We start from the raw sequence: 24,965 nt of genomic DNA on the forward strand, positions 1-24,965 counted from the left end.
CTTGCTTGCAGGCTCAACCCTCTCTGTAGGACTGTGGAACTGCCAGTCTGCAGTGAACAGAGCTTCATTGCTGGTTATGCTAACCAGAAAACAATGCTACCCTGGCTGCACTTTCGACCAAATACACTGTCTCCCATACCATATTGGCATCCTTCTCATCCAGTGTCACTGCTGCAAAGAAGGCCTTCTATAACCAAAAAAATCACAATGCCACTGCCACAAGAAAACTATTTTCAACCTTTGAAACTCTACTCAACCCTCCACCGCCACCACCGACAACCAACCTGGCAGCAAATTCATTTGCCTCACTTTTTACTGACAAGGTGGCTACCATCAGCAGCCAGTTCACTGAACCCATTCAAATCAACTCAACATGCAGAAGTCCTACTGCATCTCCTACCAAAGTAGCAAGAAACCTAGGTGTCATGATTGACGCCCAGCTGACCTTTAAGGATCACATTGCCTCTGTTACCCGGTCCCGCCGCTTTGCTTTAATGAATATCAGGAAAGTCAGACCATACCTAACCCAACAACCTGCCCAACTGCTAAAATAAACCATAGTTATCTCTCGCCTCGACTACTGCAATGACTCTTTTCATGCATTGTGCCACGCTGGTGGAATGCCCTACCAAGCGCTACCACAGCAGGGGCGTCCCTCTCTGCCTTCAAAAAGCCCCTGAACACCCAGCTCTTTGAAGCACATCTCCTGTCCTGATCTAGCGATACTCTTCTAGGGCCTCTTCTATGTAGCTTGACTGTTAATCCACTTTTGTAAGTCACTTTGGATAAAGGGGTCTGCTAAATGCATAAATGTAATGTAAATGTAATGCTTAACCTCAATTTCCTTAGTTTGGTTTAGTCAATCCAGAACACTTAAAGATCCCGTGTGTTGAACCTGCTTCGTAGTGCAGGTCCCAGTTTGCAACTGGCAGAAATAAAAAAGCTGATGTGACGCTGTGAACAAATGGAAGAAAAAAAAAGTAAGTAACTTGTGTTTCTAATTGAAAATGAATGAATGAATGAAAATGAACACTGATTCCTGACGTTCTCTAAACACTCTGCAGCCTCAACACCAACTCCAGCGAGACGCGTCTCTCAGACGACACGAGGAAGCCGATTCACCTCCGTCAAACCAAGATCAGAGATCAACACGTCCATCCGAACCACAGCTGTAACATCGCACTCGACCACTGTGGCCGACTCTGAAGAGGAGCCGCAGCAGCAGAAGTCAGAAACGGCAGAGAAAGCTCCCTGTGTGGAAGAAGAGCAGGCAGACAGCTCGCAGGAGAAAAGCACAGATGGTAAAGTCTGCAAGGCCGTAAAAGTGCAGCAGAAATATTCAAACTACAAGCAGCACGCTGCGTTTCTGCCTGACCTTCTCTTTTCTTCCAATCCCCCATCAGGATGCCTTCTGTCTCTTCCCATTCAGCCTCTGTTCTTCACTGATCTGCTGAATTAAATGAAATTTAAATAAAATGAATAAATTAAGCAGGTTTCTCATGGGCTCAATAAAGTTAATTATATTTAAACAGGTACAGAAGTTAAATTAAGTAATCTATGACAGCCAGAAGAAACACCGGCACATATTAGACATTAACGATAAATTCACATTATCCCAATATGGAGGAGAAAACTGGATAATTAGGACAGAAACATCCACACACGAGCTAATGCAGCACCACGCTGAGTGTGAGTTGATCTGATGTTTTCTTTCTTGGCTTCAGGCTTTTTTGTTCTTGCAGGTTAAACACGGTCGGACACAAACTTTTCTCTCAAAGCCAATATGTGTGACAAGGTTTTTGGTTTTTTTTATCTCCTTTAGCTCAGAGTACAGGTCTTAAACGTGACTGATGTCAAATGTGACAAACTTCAACACAGAGAGACAAGAATTATTTATTTAATCCATATTTAACCATGTAAATCATACACATAAAAGAGACCTGTCCCAGACGGCAGCATAACAAAGATTACAGACAACTTTTTCAAATTAAAGTAATTAAAGACTGTCTGTCATTTTGGGTACTTCTTATCACACTGATGTATGTTTAAGTGTTATTTTTTTGGGGGGGGGGGTTTAATTAATTATTTGATGCTATAAAAAAAGGGTTTCACATGATGCTTGACAGCTGACGATCACAACCTCGATCACTACATCACCAGCACAAGATGGCAGCTCTCGTATTTGGAATCTTTTGGTTTCATTTTTCTACAGTAAGAGGAAGCAGAGACGTTTATATCTTTTGTTTTTGGGATAACAGGCTGTCTGACAAATAGGCTTTTGTTACAGTGGGGAATTTTTTTCAGATTTTCTTTTTCAGGTTTTTTCAGTTTCAGAATAATGGACAGTCTCCGCCCAGACAGCTCTCCAACAGTGCTGATCTGACAACGAAGACACGGGGTTGAAAGAACCTCTAAACTCTGATCAAACCAGGTGGATCTTGAACGTAGGCTAACTGGTGACTAGCTGGTCAGCTATTACGACCCAACACATAACTAAGACATCAACAATCTACAACCCAAAGATATTCACTCAAAAGTTTTTAAGCTTTTAAAGCTTAAAGGCTTTTTTTCTTAAACTTTGTGTAGGTGATGCTGCAGCTCCGTCAGCTCTCACTCCTCTCACTTTCCCCAGCGTGTACTGCAGAAAAAAGCTCTGGTTCTTATTTGATGCACTAAAATTGAAAGTACAGAGTGGGAGTGTTAAGGCGCCTTTGACGCGTGTCAAGATGCTTTCAGTGCCTGTTCTGCTGCTGAAAACAGTTGGTGTACTTCAAAACTTGAGCGTCAGATGCTTTTAGTGCATTTGGGCCTTAAACTACAGTTATATCACATAAAAGAATGCAGAAAATCATCGCACTGAGAAACTGGAACCAGTGAATGTTTGTCATTTTTGTATAAAAACAGATGAGCAGATGATTAATTTCAGCTGCGAGGAGTTGCTGCTTACAACAAAGCAGGCAAACAGAAGACAGTATTGGATGAGTTAAAGCTGGAGACGCTGCAGGAGGATTAATGAGCTTTCAGCAAGATCTCTTACCTCAGTAAAAAAAAACAAAACAAAAAAAAAAACAAGGCGGGCTGTGTTTAATCTGCCCATCTACTCTGTGCTGCTGGTCTGGGTCTGGTGGCAGGAGGTGTTGCAGAGGTGCCCAGATGTTGGTCTGCCCACACATGTCCTCTCGGGCCTCCTGGGAGATCCTGAGGAGTTCCTGGACCAGATGGGTCACAAATGCAGATGATTCAATACAGAAAACAAGAATTCACTGAATACTTTAATAAATCATTTCATAATTATCTCAAAATTGTACTTGAGTACAGTACAGGAATCAATCAATCAAAACATAACCTAACTTAAAACCAGTTCTGCTGAATCAGATCAACATATTGAGAAACCATCGTCACAAGACAGCACTGTTTTAACATCACAATGATTCCCATCGTGGGTTAGTCTGCAGTGTTACAAACTTTAGGAAAGTGTGCAAACTGCTCAAAAACTCGGCAACAACAGAGCCCTCAGGCACTTTCAGATTTCACGGTGGGACTCAGCAGGAGGGCGCATCAAACTCTGTGAGTGAGTGAGAGTGGACAGCTGAACCGGCTCGTCTTCGTGCTTCATTTTAACATCGCTCATGAACACAACACAACACAGAGATATTTCAGCTCCTTTACTCTGAGCAGGAGCCAGAATGAACTCAACCTTAGGAGGACGCTGTCTAAACTACGGACTACCTTGGACAATGTCTCACACCCACTCCACGATGTCCTGGTCAGGGACAAGAGTACTTCCAGTGAGAAACTGCCCTGGGGATCAATAAAATATTTCTGATTCTGACCTTCTGGAGTCTGAAGGGCTCCTTCAGGTGTCAGCAGCTGATGGTCTGAGAGGCGACTACTGCTTCACACTCTGCTGCTTTAACTCAAAGTCGGGGAGGCTCTTCATGTCTTCAGGATGTCCTCTGTGCCTCTCTGATGATGATATTTAAGCTCTCTGAAGCTGCCGTGGCTCAGTTATTATTCTTAAATTCGTTGTGCGTCTGTCGACAGACTGGGACGTCGCTCAGAAGAGGACGGTGCCGTTCTTCGCCTGGTCCCTGCTGGAGTCTGTTGGGTTGACCGACATACAGCTGCAGCCAGACAGCAAAGGTAAAACACTGCATGTCTGTTCCTTTGGCTGATGGAATAAAGTTGTCTCTTTACTGATAATCTGTTAGAAGGATATTAAAGGCGACATAGCCTGATCAGACATACTGAGACTGAAGCGTCTCCTATGACTGTCTCATTGCTGTTGCATTATTCTGTCCTGCGTCTCTGAGCTTTATGATCATCCTGCCTGATAATCAACCACCCACCATCTGTAAACAGCCATGTTTAAGCTGACTTAAACACCTGTCTGTAAAGCTTTAATTATCTAAATCCTCAACACATATGTTCATGTAATCTCAGGTAATGTACTCACCTGTGGTTCCTCCGCTGATCTCCAAACAGAATGCAGCCTCTCCTTCACCGTGTACGGCAGCGGTGGGCGAGCCGGGCGGGAGATGCCAGCTCTGGGGGAGATGCTCCACTGCCTGACGGGAAGATGCCCGCACGAGTACGAGATGTACGGCTGCTACTGCGGACAGGAGGGCGGGGGTCAACCTCTGGACCAGCTGGACAGGTCAGCAGCTGCAAGATGAGGAGGATGAAGGAGAAGTGATGATGAGTCAGAGCTCACACATAGATGAGATGAGATGGGTGAAGAGTGTGATGAAACTTCAGAAAATCTGAACGAACATAGCTGTGATTTCTGCTTCTTTCTAATTTTGAAACTTCTCCTGAGATTTGGAAACTTTGTTCTCTTTCTTATGTAATAAAATAAAAAAAACTGAAGTGTTCAACAGTGCTGTGAATCCTCAGGAGGTGAGCATCGTTAACGTCTTATTTAGTTTTAATAGTTTAATTTTATGTAGCATGAGAAACACAATGTAAGTGGAGGAAACACCGAGCAGAACATCCATGGCAGACCAGAGTGAGTCATTGAAGTGACTCAAACAAACTTATTAAACTTAATTTATTTCATAGAATGGAATAGAGGAACTTCTTTTTAGGAAAGTGGTATTAAGTCTGGTGTTAAGTTTCTCCTTGAGCTACTTAACATCTGATTGTAAACTGCGTCACAGAGGACGGCATAAAGTTAAAGGATTTTGAATATTTTGCATTGTTAACATCCATGTCTGCTCCTGCTGGTTTTCTTCTTCCAGCACATTGTTTTGTTTCTTGACACCATCGGTCCATGGAGGACAATGAAGCCAGCGGACATCACAGTCCTCCTGTCACCGACAGAAATAAAGAAGAATTTATTATCACAATTTATAATATCAGCTGATCTTTGAGACAGCTGGCAGTTTCACTCACCATCACAGTGAATGATAAAATATGTTTCCAGATAAAAGTCTAATAATGTTTGTGCTTTAAGGTCTCTGCAGTTGACATGGACGCAGGTAGAACAAAAGAAACCGAACAAAACCAGAACAGGCTCATAAAAACATCACACTGTAGCACCACTGGTGATTAAAAAAAATAAAAATAAAAAAAAACTCCACCTTTATGAAGCTCACAAGGTACCCAAACATTCTTCATCGCCTCTGCTGCTCCTCATCAGGTGCTGCTTCTTCCATCACTGCTGCCTGAAGCAGATCAGCTCCATGGGCTGCAAGTCAGAGAGGAAACTCAACGCTCAGATCTCCTGTGAGGGCGGGAAACCACGATGTGAGTACAGCAGACTGACTGAGACAACAGCATGTGCTCAAATTCAAGTTCTAGTTTCTATCTTTTTCTTACATTATTTTGTTCAGACTGACTGCAGCTGCAGAACCTCTAACTTAACCAAAATTTGACTGCTCAGATTTTAAAACATAAGGAACACTACTGGGAAAATTAAATTAAATGATAGACCCACCCTTTAAGTTGAATATGACCTGACCTGTCTCCTCCTCAGGTCAGGGCGTCTCCGTGTGTGACAAGCTGCAGTGTGTGTGTGACAGAACCACAGCAGAGTGTATGGCGGCCGCCCACTTTAACCACAGCCTGCCGTCGCAGCGGTGCCGCGGGCCTGCGCCTCCCTGCCGCCGGGCCAGCAGACCCCCCAAACCACGGCTTTCCCCTCAGTCCAGTGAGGAGAGCGAGGAGCCGCAGGGAGGGAACTCTGACGTGGAGACGCCCGACACGTCAACGGTTACAAACACACCTCCACCACGGCAAGATCAAACCAGGTGAGAGGAGAACGAGCTCAGATCTGTTCGAAAAATATTAGCAGTACATTTACATCATGTGTGGTTGTTCAAAACCTCACAACTTTATTTAAAACTATACTGGGAATCCCAAAGTTTCAAAATATACAGAATATATCAGGCTGAATTTGGAGAGTCGTTCTCTATGAGCTGTTTGTGACTTTCTCCTCCCAGACTGCTGCGTTTGAGTTACTTCAAGAGGCAAAGTTTTGAGAAGAGTCTGAAAAATAACCAGAATTTAGTATTTCAGAAATATATTGAAATGATTCATTCACAGAGATTTATCCACTGAGTATCAAACACTCCAATAAATGTGTATTTTGGTGTCTGAAAGACGACATGTCATGGAGGTGAAATAAACCAATATCTCAAAATTGACCAGTGACCAAATAATGTTTTAATCTGTAGTGTCTCATCTTAAAATGATGGAGAGTGTGAGTAAGAATACTGATAGTTAGTCTGTGTTGTGTTCTCAGTGAGAGTCTTTAACAGATGCTTTAAATTATTAGATTAATAAACATTTTAAACATGTAAAAATCTCACACATGTTCTGTTTGTCTGCAGTGATGAGAGCTCTGACCTGAAGAGCAAAGACCAGTCAAATCCTCCTGCTGGATCATCTGGCATCTCCACACGTCCTGATCCTCCTCCTCTTCCTCCTCTTCCTCCTCCTCCTCCCTCCAGTGAGGAGAGCAGAGAGCCGGCGACACACAGCGGGATTCAGACTCACAACCACAGGCCGAGTGCAGGCCAGAGCCAAGGGCAGAGACCGGCAGGGAGACCAGCAGGGAAACCAGCAGGGACGGAGGTGAAAGGTGAAGAAGAAGAAGAGGAAGAGGAGGAGGAGGAGGAGGAGGGGGGAGAAGAAGAAGAAGAAGAAGAAGAGGAGGAGGGGGAGGGGGGAGGAGAGGAGGAGGAGGAAGAGGAGGAGAAGAACAGAAACTAGAAGCGACTGCATTACTTTTCAAAGGCAGCTTTGGGGTTTGAAGACGTCATTTTGGAGGATTGCTGTTTAAAGATTATTGTCAGATCATAACAAAAGTAATAATTTATAGAAATGACATCAAATATCAAATGTTTACTTTGATTTTCTGGTCTTTAGGGCACATCAAGTGAAGAAGACGTGAATTTATTAAACAAAAATATGAATAAGAGCAAACTGTTGCATCGTCCTTTAAAAGAAAACCAACATTAACAACGACATCACAGCAGGTATTGATAGAAACATTTTATTTTAGTCTCGAACATTAATCTCAACACACATTTTACTATTAAATAGAGGCTTTGTAATAAAACGCTGAGGCTTTGCTGCAGCTGTAGTGGACGAATCATTTAACTATATTTGTTGTTTTCTGCACAAGTGGCTGCATATTTTCACTAAGAAGCTAATTCTGTGTCGCTGTTGAACAATTGAAAACTTAAAGTTTATCCTAATAAGTTTAGAAAAGATTATTTTATCACATGTACTGTTTCAGAGGTTGGGAAAAACTGATCAAATTAATTGATAATGAAAAGTGTCTCCTATAGTTCAAGAGCCCTTCGCTAAATTCACAGAGAAAAGACCATTTGGTGTTATGGTGTCAGATTTGGATCAGATTTTCCCGAACTTGCAGCGGGAGCAGAGCCTCGGCGCCGTCTAGTGGTTAAAATCATCAGTGTGTCTGAAACAACGCCAAGCTTCGAGCAGTTTGGAAACAGAGAAGTTTGTCACTGAAGGCCGAACACAGACGTGACACCTTTTATATCTCTAAAACTGGCACAAAAATACAAACTGTTGCATCACAAAACATCAGAAAAACATCATCAGAAGCTCAGTTTCTTTGTTGTTCTGTTCATTTTTTTTCTGCAGAGTTCAGCTGGTAAACTGAAAAAAAAGTCCATCTTGAAAAGTGACGAAAAGTTCATCACGTGAATATTTTTTTTTTTTAAAGCAGTTTTTGTGTCCAGCATTCTGAAGTAAGGCAGGTCAGCAGTGAAATCATTTCACTCCATTTACTGAGCTCTTTGATTTCAACTTCTATCACCAGTCAAGAGGGACACTTTTGACAGTTTGTCTTGAATAAAACATTTCACAAACCGAACGTTGGGAAGAAAATACCTCGAATGATCAATTTGTACCAAACACTAATCTGAGCCGATTCATTGTTGCTATAGTACCAGGTACACAGTGATCAAAGTGCAAACACAATGTCATATTCTATTTTAATACGTGACAATTCATTGGCTGCCACTATTTAAATGACAGATCGATCTAAATCTATTAACTACACTATTGATTTATGTATCAAAAGTAGCAGAGGTGACTCATTCACAGACTGATTTCTTCATCCAGCTAAGCTTTAAACTGTTCTGAGATCAGTTACTCTGATTTAAACATTATAGTCAGTTGCAGCTCAGGGAAGAATCAGGTCCAGATTCACTGTTCCTGTGCAGAATGTGAGACCTCACTCATCTGTCTTAGGGTTGTTCTGATACCAGCACCAGAAATCCCTCCGATACAGACGAAAATGCTGGATCGGGTAGTCTATTCCCCGGATCTGGATCTGCACGTCACGCCATTTATTTCTCCAGGATGTCATGTGATGTTTAATGGCATTCATTCTCAGTACGTATTTGTTCATGTTTCATATTAGATCTAACCTGAGAACAATGACGGTCATCACTGAAGCACATTTTACCATGATGTAACAAGAGTTAAGCTAGTCTGTGTAGTGAACTCAGGGTTTGCACACGTCTGAAACTACAGGGTGGAGGCCTGAGCTTTACTCTTGGACTATCTTCTCTTCAGGCAGTCGCATAACGTCAAAGGACAGGCAGCGGCTAGCTGGTTAGCACGCTAACTTCAGCAGATATCTCTGCAACACAATACATGTAATGTCAAAACTGTCATTTCTTCACATCCTGCTGATATTTTAGTTCATTTTTGAATGTTTGAAGCTAAAATTCTCACATATTGTACCTTTAATGTAATTATTCTCTGAACAGGTAAAGTCATTTTAATTTTAAGTGCAGTAATTTAATGGCCTGTCTTTACACTGCATGTAATCTGGGTGAGACATTTGAATAAATTGCCTTATCCTGTATTTTAAAATCTGTCCAAGCAAAACTTTTCATTGTCCTACAGCTTGAAAAATATTGATAGTGCAACATGAGAAAAGCTAAAGTTTGTGAATCTCATTATTATTCTTTGTCGTACTTCAGTGTAGTGGATAATCTGCCTCTAGTTTTTTATAACTACAGTTCCAATAACGTCATCATGTAGTCAGCAGTTAGCTGAGGGCTTGAACCTGAGGATGTACAGACAGCTGTCACTGGATTATTTTGATATGACAGAAGAATATAAATCAGAAAGATTCTCAGGCAAATTCTGCAGGTATAAGGAGTGTCTTTTTTCTCTGATTTCTGAGAGGCTTTGTGGACGTTTATTCATAATGGACATCAGACATAAAGATGTCCACTGAAACCCTGAGTCACACCGAATCTAAAAATATACATTTTTTCTTGTGGCGAACTTATTATAAGTACAAACTGTCTGCAAAAGAAATTGAGTGAATCTGGAGATGAGACTTCTTGTTTAGAAATGTTGGGAGTGATTTTATATCTAAAACTTTTTCTTATTTCTTAACATGATGCCGAGCTGCAACTTCCTGGGGGGGGCGGGGGGGGGAATATCTGGATGCTAAACTTAGCAGATTGCACAGATTTACTCCACTTCTCTGTAGTATGTAAAAATAACCAACATCTGACTATAGATATAATATTCATTCATAATATTCATTTGTTTTTCAGCATATTTGAAATGATAGAATGGATTCTACAATTAAAAAAACAAACAAAATCAAGTAACGTTTCTCTAAATGAGACCTTTTCTCCCGTGATGATAAGAACTGCACAATCCCATTGAAACCCTGAACCATCGACTTTTTAGTAAACAAAAATCTCAATTTAAAATAAAAAGAAATCAGCATTTGTCTTCATATTGATACGCGTGATCGACAAGAATAAATCTCCCAATCTCTAAATCTCTACCAGGCAACAATTGAACGATACATGATGCATAAAATGTACAAAAATATATATGATATACTGCTATAATGACACATTCATAGAGGAAGTGATCATGTATTCCAGCCACATCTAAGCAAACATTTTAATCCACTGTTAAAATCTGACTTTTCTCCAAACTAAACTGAGTGGCATGTTTCCACTGCGCTGGCTCTTTTTTTTTTTTTTTTTCAATCAGTTTGAAGAAAAATCCGATTTCAGGATTCAGTCGATAAAAAATAACTTGTTTAGATGGATTTTTTTGTCTCAACATATATTCCCAGCACCCATCGACGGGTCGATAAAGTGATTATTAAGATATCATGCAGTTAGTTCATATAATGCATGTATTTTAGTACAGCTATGATACTATGATATTAAATCATAAGTTTGCATTTAAAGCTAAGACGTTACGCAGCACAGATATTCACAAAAGATAATGCATCAGTTTAATGCTTCAGTGGAGGATATTCTGTCATAAAGAATAAAATATCAAAGGGATTTTTATTTCCTCGAGGCTCCTCTGATAATAATTTTGTTTGTTCAGTTTGACATCAACCTGTTGAGGCGATGAGACCAAACACTAACTTTACAGGCAGTGTTCTGATTGGCTGGATTATTCCAGACATCACCAGCTGTTTCCAGTATGTTACGAGTTAAGAGCAGGAGAAGACATTAACAAAGACTCCATTTACACCTGGTATGAAGCTGCGATCTGCATCTGGATAAGAACATCTGAGGGGCGTTCAATTCATTCACGCCCACATTAGACTGAAACTGAAAATTTTTGCCCGTTTCTAAAATGAATTAATGGACTTTATGCGAGATGGATTTCCAAGTAAGTTCCGACATTCTTTACCTAATATTCACAGGACTGATCGGCTGTCTCCTCGTCACTTCCATGTCTCTATAACACATCCATGATCAGGACTGGTACCATCCTCTGCTAATCTTGACGACCCAACTTTTTGCATAACAGCAGTGGATGGAAAGGAGCACTGGCTTCCATCTTCTTTGACAACTTACTTGAAATTTGGTTAAAATTTGCAACACATCTGGATGGAAACATGGCTTGTCTGAGACGTTCATGTAGAAGTTTCTTTCATACTCATATCAAACAACCAATCAGCTTGTGCAGCCTACATTTATCCATTGAATCCTTCCCTGTGTAGATCTGCACACGTCTGTCTTCACAGAAGCAGAATTCTGTCTTAAACCAATGTTAGATCAAAGTCCTTAAGGAGACTTAGGTTTATTTCCATGACTAACAATTAAAGACCATCGAACGCTTCAGAAAACCTACTAAATGAATCTTGAGGTTTGTTTTCAGGGTCTAGATGGGAACCCAAGAGCTATGAAAGATCTTGCAAGTGTGATCATTTTAACTCAAACCATGATCTCCATGTGGTTTTGTCCCTAATCCTAATCCTAATCCTACACCCTGTGCAATGTGCTCATCAAGACAGAACTCATTCAAATTCTTGCAAGAGTTTCACAAATCCTCGGTTACCATCTAGACTAGTTTTTAGTAGCTTCGATAACTAGTCTAACATTACTTAACATGTAAAAAAGTAACCAGCAGAGAAACTCGCTTGCACAAATTCTACCTCTGTTGCTGCCACTGATCACATGACCCTCGACTTGTTTCAGTCGAAGCGATGCTGTTTTTGGCCTCTACTTATTTTCCATTAAACTGTACAGATGTCATTCACACCTGGCTGAGATCTGATCAGATCATCTGGTTAGAAACGGCACTCACACTGTATTGCCATGTATTTTTACTGATCCAGGTAAGACATCCAGATACAGACTGTGTGTCAATACCAGGTGGAAACGGGGTCAGAAGCTGCTTAGCTGTCAAACTGGTTTCTGAAGACGACAAATTATCAGCCAAAGTTCAGGTTTCTCAGGCTCATGTTGGTGATTTCAAACAAACCTCACTTAGCCAGCTTTCCTCATTCAGGAACACAACCTGCACTCGACAACTTTTAACATACCAAACCATCTGAAACTTTCACGAACACGTGCGAAACAGCCGCCACATCCTGCTCAGCAGAACACGAACACCTCGACAATTTCTTCTTCATCTCTTTCATTCAGTTTTCCATCTTATTTCACCATCATTCAACAGGAAAAGATCTGAATCCAAACATGCCAGACTCAAATGAACTATTCCTCCACAAACTGTAGTCAGCAGTTTAATCTTGTGAGGATGCACTCACAAACAAATTAATCACCTCTCAGTGGAAGTAAACGCCGACTTTCAACCTTGAATAAAGCAGCAGAGGCGATGTGCTCTGAACACGACGGCGGCGGGTATCTGCCTCCAACTGGAAGGATTTTTCTTCCTGCACTGAGCTGAGATCAGAGGAAACACTGATAACCATCTGTTATTACAGATCACAGCTGCAGCTCCACCAGATATGAAGGATCTCGTTCCAAATACGCCTCCCGTACCCCTTTTGGAGACAAAACGTGGCCTTGTAGTAACTGTTCAAAAAGTACAGATGATTAAATCCTCCAAAATGTCACCACTTTGTATTAGAGTGGTTGAAGGCAGCTATTGATATTAACACATTCAGTGGGGAGGTTAACTTTGATGAGGCGTCGGCTGCTGCTGCTCTTCTCTTATTTTGGGATGAAACCGTCCATATGGCTGCTTGCAGGACTCTGGCTTCGATAATGTCCAGTTTTTTAAGATATTCTGAGTTGGGGGAACAGGAGGGGAACGACTTCTGTCTTTGGCAATGAAACATGTTTTGTTTTTTATTTTTGTAGAAGCTGCCAGCAAAACCGTGAGGAGTTAAAAGCTGCTGGAGATTCAGACGGAGTCACTGTACCGAACAAAGTCGAGACTTTTTCCATAGAAAGAGGAATTTTTACAGTTGATACCGCTGGTAGACTTCTGGAGCCAAATAGCTACAGTTACATTTACATTCAGTATCACAAACTAATTTCTTAAATACTTATTATTTATTTTTTCAACAATGTCACGAGCAGCTATAATCAACCAATCAGAGCTTCTGCATGCAGGACTAAGTATGGAGAACCACAGATATAACAGAACTAAATACGGCATTCCCGTTTATTCTGGCGTCAAAGGTTTTCTCAGTGGTCACTCGTGGTATTGCAGCGAAAAATTTCCCTGTGACCATTTTCCCCGTAGCCCGCCATGTAAAAGAAACATCTGTAAATTGATGACAGGATACTTCGAACTGCTAACAAGCTAAATTATGACTCTTTCTGTTATAAAACCTCTATGGATCAAAAATTCATATTTCAAAAACTGTCCAAAAGTTGTGGGCAATTATTTGAGACAAAAATGATCATTCTCAGGTTAAACAGGCTCCATCTTTGGGTCTGGTGTCAAGTTCCTGATAGTAAATCAATGATGAGGAGGTTGTCTTTGTACGTAGCTAACTAGCTAGCAAATGATTCTATCCAGGCTCCTGATGATGATTAGTTCCCTACAGACATATTTTTACAATCGGCAATCTCTCCCCATCAATAACTTTGTTTCTGACTGGTTCCATTTAAAGACTGGTTCCAAGCTGATGTCTCTTCTTTATCACAGCCTGGACATTTCATTAAGACAATGTCAAGTTTTGTTTTTTGGAACTGAATGAGAAAAGGGAAAAGATGGACAAAACTGCTAAATAAAACTTCTGGGAGATTTTCTGCCAAACAGAGAATCTTTGTACCTCTATAACGTGAACTGCAACTTCTTCAGTTGTTCCCAATGAGAAGAGAGCGTTAGCTGCAGCTAAGATGGGGAGGAACTCGTCACCCTGGTAACCGAGAAAAAGCCTTTTCTGGCCGTGTGTGTCTATCCTGAGCTTTATGATATGTCAGACATCATAACAAGAGACAGATAAACCCACTGGACGCTGAATGTTGCTGGTGAATGTTGTGCTTTTATGATCCTATGTGATGTTAGCTTGATGTCAGCTGTGAAGTCAACGCTACGATCTGTCAGCCAGAATCATAACGGAGACTGGAAAGCTCCGGATACTGAATGCTGCTGGTAAGTGTTGTGTGTGAAGTCTACTTAAGTTAGCTACCTCGCTAATGTCAATCTACTTCCTTTCACAAAAAACCCACGTGCAGCATTTTTTTCTCTTCAGTGCACGTGCTTCATCCCTGCGTTCTGCCAGCATTCTTCTGGCAGAGAAAAACACAATATAGCTTACACTACAGCTTTCAAAGTCTGGATATTTTACGTTTTTAAGAGCTCAAAAACAAAAAATCTGAAGCAAACACACAATCACCAACCATGAGCGAGCCATCTTCTGCTGAACAGGGCTGAAAACAAAACTCTCTTTGGCTTTTGTCTCTGCCAAACAGTTCAAAACCAGTTATTTATTTATAATTTAGTAAAGTATTGCTCTCTTTTCATCCCTCCACGTGAAACTTAGCTGGTTGCTGAAGTCATTTCTGATGCTCATTTACCTAAAAACAGCAAAGATCGTAAAGATTGAAACAGTGAAGATTAGACTGAAGAGCCGTGCAGCGGTGAGCCTAAAACTAATCTGCCTTCTACCACCAGAGACGTTAGCTCAGATTTTCTAGCTGAAAGCTAATCTATTGTACATTTCTACTAATCTGTGACTACACTGACACCTACTGATCAGCATGAGAACTGTTAGTTGTTACGAGGCAGAAGCTGGCTCTGAAGAAGGAGCATCGCAGCTAAAACCAGCTTCACATGTCAAACCTGAAACTGGTTTCAGCCATTCTTACAAGAGTTTAGTTTTAGACTACAGCGTATTTACAAGGTGTGACACTTTGGCTAGTCCAGAGATGACAGACTGGATCACAGTCATGTTGGGAAGCAACATCAGATTCACTGAAATCTCAGCGTGAAAGCTCTCCGTGTTCGTTATGGTTTTGTTCTTGGTGACTCGTGTTTAGTTTAGTGTCAGGGATGTGAGTCAGGCAACAAAGTGCAGCAAACCAGTTTGTTTAGAGCAGCTGGGATTAATACAGGATCTGCTTTAAGCTTCATTAAAGATCAAAGTATTTAAAACAAAGCAGAAAAAGGTGGGATTTTTGGATTGAGAAGTAGTGTTTTCACTTTTGAGGCTCTCAAACTAGATCAGAAACTCTGTTCCAGTTTCGATGGGAGAGTTTTATATGAAATAAATTCATCTTTATATTAAACTGAAAATTGTAGTTTTTGCTGCAGTTTGTGTCTCTGATTCCATCCCCGACACCTTTGTGCTGGTCTGAGATAAAACCGGAGTGCAGATTGCGATTGTGTTGTTCTTTCTAAGCATTTTTAATTTTTACATTTTGTGTTTCGGCTCTTCGTGTGGAGGTGTGTGTGTGTGTGTGTGTGTGTGTGTGTGTGTCTGTGGTGGTGCGATCAGTAGACACACAGGTCTGGAAACTTCATCTCGTAGACGGGGACGGACTGGTGCTGCGTGTGTCCCGCTGAGATGGAAACCACTCCGGACGGGCTGGGTGGAGGCCTGGGGAGTGAGATGATGGCGAGGGTGGGGATGGTGGCGGTGGTGGTGAGAGAGGGGGCAACATGTGAAACTGAGATCTCCACGTAGCCAATTAGATGGAAAAACTAGTCACAGAAGGCAGAGCAACTCTGAACTTCAATAATCAAACTGGATGAATGGAGATCAAGATGGAGACCTCCTCTTCTTGTCTTTTATTCATTTTATTGTTCAGTTTGTTACTGAAATAAAATTATTTTACCCTTTTTTAGCATGTAAAATGTAATAAGTTTGCATTTTGTTTTCAGTTTTTACTTTAGATGTCATGTGATTGTTGCTTTCAGATGAACAGATACAAATCTATAACTCATTCTGGTTGAGGAAAACAACAACTTTAGATAAATAACAAAATCCTTAAAAGGAAATTGACAAAAGTTATTTAAAAAAAAAAAGAGCTGACTGACCTTATCGTAAGTTCAAAGATTTGTGCCAGTCGGTCGTGCAGCATGTTCGCCTGGAGAAAAATCAAGATTCAGTCATTGTATACGTTCTTCATTCCTGAACGTTCATCTCTTTCATCATTTATTTTTTTTATTTTGTACCTTGGACTCGCAGTGAGCAGCGATCTCCTCAAACGGAGCTTTCTGGAACTTCTCCATCACCTGACGCCTCTTCTCCCGCTCCTGCTCCTCCAGACCGGTGGTATCTGAACACAGGAAGACGTGAATTACGTGTTGAAACAGTTTTAATCACCACCTTCCTCAGCTACATTTGACGTAGCTTTGATCCCAAAGACTTTAAACCTACTTTAGGATGACATTCGTTATATTCGACAGTCAGAGATTAGATAGAAGAATAGTATTATTTGCATATATTTTTCAGCTCACATGTCAAAGTTGTTTTTTCATGAGCAGAAAAGTGTTGTTGTTTGGAGTGTTGTTAAAATCAATATAGTTTTTTAGTCTTGTCATGTCACTCAGTAAATCTTCATAAATCACAGGACTTTACTGTCAGCATCTTGGCCACTTGTCAAAGAAGCACCGTCCTGAAGGACGACGGAGCTCCTGACAAAGAGCCAGATCTCGTATTTCATTTGTATTCAGGAAGACACTTGAGCGAGTCTGCAGAAAGGTGAAAGGAGGCTCAAAGTAAAAGTTGTGAAGTCTCAAGAACTTGTGTTTGATCTCACCGATGGCCTTCTTCAGGGTCTCGAACGTGATTTCCTCAGCCAGCTGCGACTGCAGAGGAATAAAGACACAAAGGGATCAAAGATTTTTCCTCAAAACGTGACGTCAGCCTGCTGATCAATCAGCCTTAACGCCTCAGGCTGTTAGCATGAACAGCATGATCACCTACGGAGCTCTGTGCAGGAAACTTAAAGGAAACAACATTTCTGGGACTGTTGGGGTTTCAGAACAGTTGGCCATAAGAAGAATGGCATCACACCCCTCAAACTCTGAGCTGTCTTTACATTTCAGTCTGACCACCACCTGTTTCTTCTGTGAAACCAGTGATGCTGAGAATTTAAATTATTTAATTTAAATGTGTCTTATTACTTCATGGTCTTATAAAAATATAACATATTGGTACATAAAGTACACAATATCGTACGGCAGCATATTAGGGCCCTTGTAGGTAAAATAAATAATGACTAAATAAAATTATGGAGCTTTGAAAAATCTCTTTACAAGATTAAAGTCATGAATTTACAACAAAAAACTCTGATTTTCCGAGATTAAAGTGGTAAATTTACAAGATAAACTTGAATAGTCTCTGAGATAATAAAGTGAAACATTTGTGAGGGAAAAAAATCAGAAATTCTCTTTTTTGTGCTTTTAAGCTGAAAATGTCTCTTACTAAATGCCAAATTTCAGGTACTTGAGTGTTTTCTTTTCATGCCACTTTCTACTTCTCCTCCACTACATCTCACAAGAAAATACTGCACTTAATATTGTATTTTTTTGACCGCTGTAGTTACTTTACACATTATCATTTTTGCACACATAAATTCTGCATCTTGTACTTTTACTTTTATTATTTTCCATAATTGTTTCCAGTGATACTTACATACTTTTGCTCAAGTAATATTCTCAATTCTAGACTTTAAAGAGTATCTTTGCAGTGAGTATTTTCACAGTGTGGTATTAGTACTTTTACTTTAGTAATGAACCTAAATATTTCCTCCACCACTGACTAACATCTCTATTTTGGGGTTTTGAAGGTCAGAGCTCTGTCACCTCTTTATTAACCACCACAGTCTGTCCAGGACGATCTGAGACATTTCCACTTCCACTCTATTATCTTCTCCCTGAGTGTGTGTTTTGTTTCTGAAACTGACCTGTGACATCGTCTGTCTCAGAGAAAATTGCACTGACCTTGTCCGGAAGGCTGTTGGACATGATGTCAACTTGAAGGGAGATCGTGTCCACAAAACTCTTCCTCCTGGTGAGACGATCTTCATCTGCAGGACGAGAAAGAGTTCAACCGGGGATTTATATGAGCTTTAAATCCACATATGTGCTGGGGGAATAATTAATACACACAACAGCAAACAGGCAACTTAAGAAGCAAAATTCTAAGAAGCAAAATATAAAGTCCAAGTTTTACCGTCTGTTCAACACTGAAGTGTGATGTGATGTCAACTGTTTCAAGTAGAGATACTTAATTAAATTATGATTTGGGTAGTTTTCAAAAGTTTCAGCACTGAAATCCATGTTTGAGCTTCATGGTGCTTTCGAGGGCAGTCGTGTTTTCCATGTTACAACACACCGTTCACAACTTGTGTCTCTAAGCCCAAGAAAAGCAATAATTTCCTGATTTTTTAGCAGTAAATACTAAATTATTCATTGTTTTAGAAAAGGGAACAACTGCTGATTGATTTTTGTGATCAGTTGCTAAGTGACTGCAAACACAACAAAACTACAAAACTACTCCTGTGTGACCATCAACTGCAAACTGAATTTCCACAAACAGTCAAAAGAAAAAGATGATAGAGCTCAAATATCACAAGCCTTCATCAGAGAGACCTGATGCTGGAACAGGTCGGAGTCACACGACAACAACATGACAAGAAAGGTATTTCAATTAATGACAAAGAAAGCCCCTTGGAGTTTTCTTGTGAAATTTGTGTTTATCTAAGTAGCATCTCAGACAAACTGAGCTGAGTCCAGGAGGCGCTTCAACCCCAACAAGATGACAGAGCTGCTCCGACTGGCAGCTGCTCTGGATAAATCCACATATGCATGTCTGCTTGCATTGCCTGCTGTATTTGACGTTAGATTTTTGTTCTTGGCCTCAACAGGAAAACCACAGCATCAGACATTTGTTCAAAGGCTTCAAATTGAGTTGAGTTTTCCTGACAGTGACCTCTTATTATGTTACATTATGATCCTGACTACTGCAGACTGAGATTAGCCGTGTTTCCATCCAAATGTAGTGCAAACTTTAACTGAATTTTGAGTAAATCGGTACACTAAAATACAATCGAATGCTTGTTTTCATCCACAATTATTAGAAGTCGGTTCATCGAAATAAGCAGCAGGTGGCACCAGCTCGTAATTAAAAGAGCACCGATCAAACAATCTAGAAAACAACAATGGAAATTAAACATTTCTGTTAGTTTCATGTATTAATGTGCGGAAGGTTCCATCAGGTCCGCAGGGAGCCATCATCAGGTGTATTACAGAGCCACGAGAACCACGAGAAGACTGTCGGAGCGGAAACAGCTGACCAGTCAGGTGAGGTGAATGTCAGAACTTATCCACCTTCCTTTAAGTGCAATAACTCTTTTTTTGAAAAAGGCAAAAACTCGCAGACGAGCACAGACAATACGACACTTCAAAATATGCATAAATAGAAGTTGACGGAAACACAGCTATTGACCTTTCCTAAGTCCCGCCTCTTTTTGGTCCGTGCTCAGTTGAACAAACTTGGTACCTCAAACAATCTTAAGCTAGCTAATATTAGCAAAACTCTAGCTTACTATCTAGCTAATGTTAACTGATAGCTAGCCAACTAATAATTAATGTAGATTAGCTACCTAGTTAGCTAGTGCTTTGCTAACATTAGCTAACTTATACTGTGAATGTATATGGCTTTTAACAGCAAAAATCTTTCAACTATCTTCAAAATGTTTTCTTTTCAGCAAAGAAGAGCTGAGCACAAAGCTTATCTCAGTCCAGGAAACAGGAAAGAATAAAGTGGACCAAGCTTGCTCAACTGTCATTTGAGCACAAGGCAAAAATGGGTGGGTCAATGGTTATATGCTGGTGTAACCACTGAATAAGAGGTCATGGTACATTGCTGGAAAGTGTTGTTCACCTCCAGTCTCCTACCAGGAGTCAGTTTTGTTTGCTTCGAACCATGAAGACCTGAACCGAGGCGTTTCACCTTCCTAAAGTCCCTCGGTAAGACAGTGACATACCACCCATTTTGTCATTCAGATATGAGGGCTTGTTGACTTGTTCTCAGTGGCCCCTTGATAACAGCAGTGACTTCTCTGCTCCCTAACAGCAAACTCCATTATCCACTCAGCCAGACTGAGATTCTATTTTGATGTTCTAGTTTAATACAGCAAGGAGCAAATCCATCTGATCCTGCAGAGAGATAAACTTCTCGGGTACCTCGTCCCCCAGGAGGACCTGTCTTAATACCACCGCCTCGAGCACTTCGGCATTCATCCTCACTGCACTGGTAAAAATAAAAACCAGAGAAATGCAGTTCTTCTCTCAAGTGCAGGAACACCACAGCATCAAGGTCGTCCGATCAGGATCGGGGTAGTAACAGATCAGATGAGGTGTGAAAAGCGACCGACAGGAGAAACATAGAAGAGCAGCACTTTGTAATTGTTGTTTGCATGAGTCAGAGTGACCTTTGTTGTGCACTTTGAACAGGTATGACTCAGCAGACGGCCTGGAGCCACTCATCAGGAAACTGATGTGAATAGACAAGAGCTGAGAGAGAGAGAGAAAGAGAGCTGCGCGTTTGCATTTCTCTTATTGCTTCGGCTCTCGAGTCTTATCTACGACTCAGAACTCCTTCAGAATTATCTTTAATTAGGATCACTGACGTAACAAGAAGCCGGCAGTCAGGATCAGAGACTGAAAACTCAGGAAAGAGACGTAAACTGTGGAGTTTTGTGACAAATGCTCAAGACAAGGATGAAAGTTTACTAAAGACTTGTGTGCTCAGTATTTCTGTTAAAACAGTGGGTTTATTTAGAGATAGAGTAGATTTAATTTTAAAATAAAAAATGAGTTTATTGTTCTGATCCTCTTACCAGTATTGGAAATGCGTAAACAAACACTACTACTTTTTTGTGGGTGGAGCTTAGGTAACCTGACACACAAGATGGTTTGTTGCACAGAACCATCTGGGAAGCCGTCCACAGAAACTGTTTGGAAAAGGGTGGGCACTTTAATAAAACACTTGGTAGTGACTGGATCAACCATGGGCTAACTTCAACCAATCAGATCAACTCGCCAAACAAAAGCCAAAGCCAACCAGAAGAAGAGCGAAACCATGCTATCACAGTGTCTATGCTAACCTTTTAAAGAGTCGCCATTGTTTGAGATAAGTCAGCTTCTCGCCGTCGTCACACCTAAAACCACGTCCGGCTCACACCACCTCTAGTAGGACACAACGGCTAGCAAGTTTTGCTGGCTTGTTTATTAATTAATACTGAATATGTAGGGTCACTTTCTCTCCAGGACTGCGAGTGTTACTTAAAAAAGTTCACATAAATCAATGGGAGCAGACGGGTCGACCAGTATACACTCACTCAATCAGCTGCCGGTTGTTTTTTTGGGGCGAATTAGGTCATTTTATTTTACTTATTGATTAATAATGGTCTGACAGGTGCTGCTCTGTGGTGCAGCTCAGCAGCACAGAACACACCCACTGAGCTGGAAGATCAGCGGGACGAAAACAGCCTGTAGAGCCAGAATATTTTCACATCGAACATGATGAATTAAGGATTTATTTGAGCTGATGAATGACGAGTTAAGCTCGTCTTAGGGAGGGAAAATAGAATATTGTGAGAATATTTCCTTTCTTGACATTTTGTGAGTTCTTTTTATTTATTTTGTTGTGGCTTGCAAATAGCCTCTCTTCATCTTATTGTCTTATCGTGTTTAACCACAGTCGTCGTGTTGTTTTTTGACTGGCAGAGGCAGCTGGCATGAGATAAAACTTCAATTTTCAGCTATTACTGCATCAATTCTGGCACCAACAACACAGCCAGATGACATTTTCTCTTGGTTACGTGACTTACTACTCTGTTTGGCTCCGTTTTTTCTTTCTCCAGGCATCAGGAAGTAAAAAGTGGTATTGGAACGTCTCTGTGATGCAGTAAATGTTGTGTCTTTAGCTCTAATCTCTGCTCCACAACTACCTGTTAGCTGGAAGCTAGCTAGGTCCTTTTATAGTTTTAGCTCAACAGTAATTCAGTGTTTGCTTTTGACTACTAGCCTCCTTCAGCTGCACTAAGTTGAAAGAAAAATGAAAGTATTTGAAACAAAAATGCTGAAAAACACCAAATTAAAAAGAAACCGTAATGAAACAGTGTGTTCCCGGAGAAAAACAACACAAACATGCTCATTTAAATAACTTTTAACATTAAAATGTCACAAAAACCACAAACAAACATTTATTCATACATCCTAATGTTTTGGACAGAATAATGGGTTTGCAGCAACAGGATTTATAACAGAAAGCTAATTTGCTTGGCTGCTAAACAGAATCCAGGGAAGTGTGTTTGTACCATCAACTCCTGCTCACAAATTACTAAATTATGTTGCATCTCTTTTGTGGAACACTTTATACCCTCTGGTTCTCTCTGTTCCCTCAAAGGTCAGCACTGTCAAGACAATTTGCAATTAGAAGTTGTGTAACTGACACGTCAAAGTTCTCAAAAGTTCCAGTAAAGAATTAAATCTCTCTCTGTGTCTGCGATGGAGATTTTAGTTAAGAGAGAAGTTAATTGATTTTGGCACAAACTTTCACAGTTACAAATGATTACAACTTGAAAGTGGTGCTCGCAGCCCTGAACTCACTGCGAATCAACACCAACTCTGCAGCTCTGTGCAGCTTTTCGCCTTTTTTAACTCTTTGTTGGTGTTCTGTGGCTGAAACTCATCAAGCACCATATAAAACTCTAACAGTCACTTCCACCAAACAGGCTCGGACGGACCAAATGTGCAGCACCTGCAGCAACGAAAAGCAGCTGAAGCTCAGCACAAATTAAAAATAACTTCCTACAGCGACAGCACTACGCACAACAACAAACACAAACTACTGCAACATTTACAGTCTACATGTACTCACCGTAACATTTCCGGATGCAATGCAAGCAAAATGGTTGAAAAAATGATAAAACCGTTCTCTTTATGTGTACAGTATGATGTCTACAGCTACACACAGCAACCATCAACAAGAAATACTAACAAGCTACGAGGTTTTATCGAAAGTTGTTCAGTCATCTAAGGGTGTGGGACAGTTTGGGTCCTGAGGAGCTCAGTGGAAAGACCTCTAACCTGCCGGGATGTGAGTCCACTGTCACTCAGGATGCACCTGGGGATCTGTCACTACAAGACTGCATTCAGCATCACTCAACAGCTTTTCAAACAGCTACAGTCAAATCATCTCCACTGGTTTTATCAGTTCCTCTGGACACCAGGATGTCTCAGAGTTTACTGGCTTCACTGGATGTTTGTTGGTCTCACTGCTCACAGAAATGAGAGAGCTGCAACATGAACTCGCTTCACTTGACCGTTTGAGTTTGACACTAGAGTTCAAGTTAGGTTGAGTCTTAAGACATGCACCAACATGCATGATTTCCACATCACAACTGGTTTTGGAGCCAATCATGGTCCAATATGCATCTTACAAAATGTGATGTGGACACTTGAAGGCATCAGTGCACATACTTTAGCAGGGACAGACGCTGAGCACTGGACCCAAGAGCCACCAAGACTCTACATTTGGTGGCTCAAATGTGAACATATGTAAAGTCAATACAGAAAAGGTAGTTTAACACAACACAGCCTTTGTTCTTGTGTTGTGCACTTTTCCAATGAACTGTGATGTGACTTCTCGGCACAAACCGCAGTGCATTATATGTCAACAGACGTCTTGTGTGTTGCGGTCAAACTTTTGAAACAACTAAAAACAGTGGAAACCACTTGTAGTAACCACAAACAGTGGTTTGTCTCCAGTGGTAAAAAAAAAACACCTCAAAGGTGCATAAACTCAAAAAAATAAATGATCAAAGCTCTAATTAAATTTGTTTTGGCTGCTAATGCCTGGATAATGCTTTGTGAAGCAGTTTTTTCTGCAGTCTGTCCAGCTAAACTAAAGCCAGCTTTAATGGCAGGAGATGAGTGACGGCAGGTGATCGTATCTACGGCTCTAATCTAGCTGGTTACCTCTGGACGTCTGCTTGCACCTGTGGAGGATTTTTCCTACTGTGTAAAGCACTGATGTTACATGAAAGCGTCGCAGAGGGAAGAAAACAGAGGCAAAATGTTTGTCAGACCAAAGACGAGCTAAATAACAGACAAGTTTCTGAACCTTACCTGTCTGACTTGGACAAAATCAAACTTAACTAATTTCTAAGATTCTGTGTTTGCTAGCTTCACTCTGGATTTTTTCCATAACTGTCTAATTTAATCACTTTATTTGATCGAGGGTAAAACAGATCCTTTGAAAGACTGAAATGACATCTTCCTTGCCTTGGGTTTGTACAGATTTCAAAAGGACTTTCAGGGCTAGAATTTGAAAAATGAAAGAAAATGAGTGTCGAGGATTAATCATTCCTGTAGAGGCAGCTAGTTTTGTTCATAAAATCTTGCAGAAGTTCATGCTGTTCAACATGAAATATCCTTTTAAACTTTAAACTGCCAGAGAAGACGACAACAACTGTGAGAACCTTCTGTGTAATAAAGCTGACAACACAATGAAAAGTTTAGTTTCTGTTCACTAAGAAAAAAACCCCCAAAAACTTAAGCTGTTAATCCTTCAACGCCTTTCTCGGCTAAATCCTCATCAAGACTGTCAGCAGTCCTGGTGGGAAATGAGAGTTTAAAAAAACTCCTCTCATCTGACTGTCAAATTCTCTTAAACTCTTGATTTTACTCTTGAATTAAATATATTTAAATTTCGAAAGAAAAAGATTCCTCTATATTTGCAAAAAGGAAACCAGCCCTGA

At 40.7% G+C, this 24,965-nt stretch overlaps 2 protein-coding genes across 2 annotated transcripts in view; one reads left to right on the forward strand and one right to left on the reverse strand.

The window, feature by feature from the left end:
* oc90 (otoconin 90) overlaps positions 1–7,810 on the forward strand; it is a 35,696-nt gene extending 27,886 nt beyond the window's left edge. Inside the window, exons 17-22 of the mRNA XM_084732426.1 lie at positions 1,039–1,301; positions 4,045–4,143; positions 4,486–4,657; positions 5,642–5,748; positions 5,978–6,251; positions 6,834–7,810. Of these exons, the coding sequence (XP_084588552.1) occupies positions 1,039–1,301; positions 4,045–4,143; positions 4,486–4,657; positions 5,642–5,748; positions 5,978–6,251; positions 6,834–7,215 (1,297 nt within the window). The 3' untranslated portion in view covers positions 7,216–7,810. The remainder of the gene's footprint in view (positions 1–1,038; positions 1,302–4,044; positions 4,144–4,485; positions 4,658–5,641; positions 5,749–5,977; positions 6,252–6,833) is intronic.
* A 7,207-nt stretch (positions 7,811–15,017) lies between these two features.
* The window catches only part of efr3a (EFR3 homolog A (S. cerevisiae)), a 152,308-nt gene continuing 142,360 nt past the window's right edge, over positions 15,018–24,965 (reverse strand). Inside the window, exons 20-24 of the mRNA XM_084732830.1 lie at positions 18,136–18,221; positions 16,950–16,998; positions 16,363–16,466; positions 16,225–16,274; positions 15,018–15,784 (exon numbers count right to left, since the gene is read on the reverse strand). Of these exons, the coding sequence (XP_084588956.1) occupies positions 15,679–15,784; positions 16,225–16,274; positions 16,363–16,466; positions 16,950–16,998; positions 18,136–18,221 (395 nt within the window). The 3' untranslated portion in view covers positions 15,018–15,678. The remainder of the gene's footprint in view (positions 15,785–16,224; positions 16,275–16,362; positions 16,467–16,949; positions 16,999–18,135; positions 18,222–24,965) is intronic.

The sequence above is a fragment of the Lutjanus erythropterus genome, chromosome 12 (genome assembly GCF_056507025.1).
Source record: "Lutjanus erythropterus isolate fLutEry1 chromosome 12, fLutEry1.hap2, whole genome shotgun sequence".
NCBI lineage: Eukaryota > Metazoa > Chordata > Actinopteri > Lutjaniformes > Lutjanidae > Lutjanus > Lutjanus erythropterus.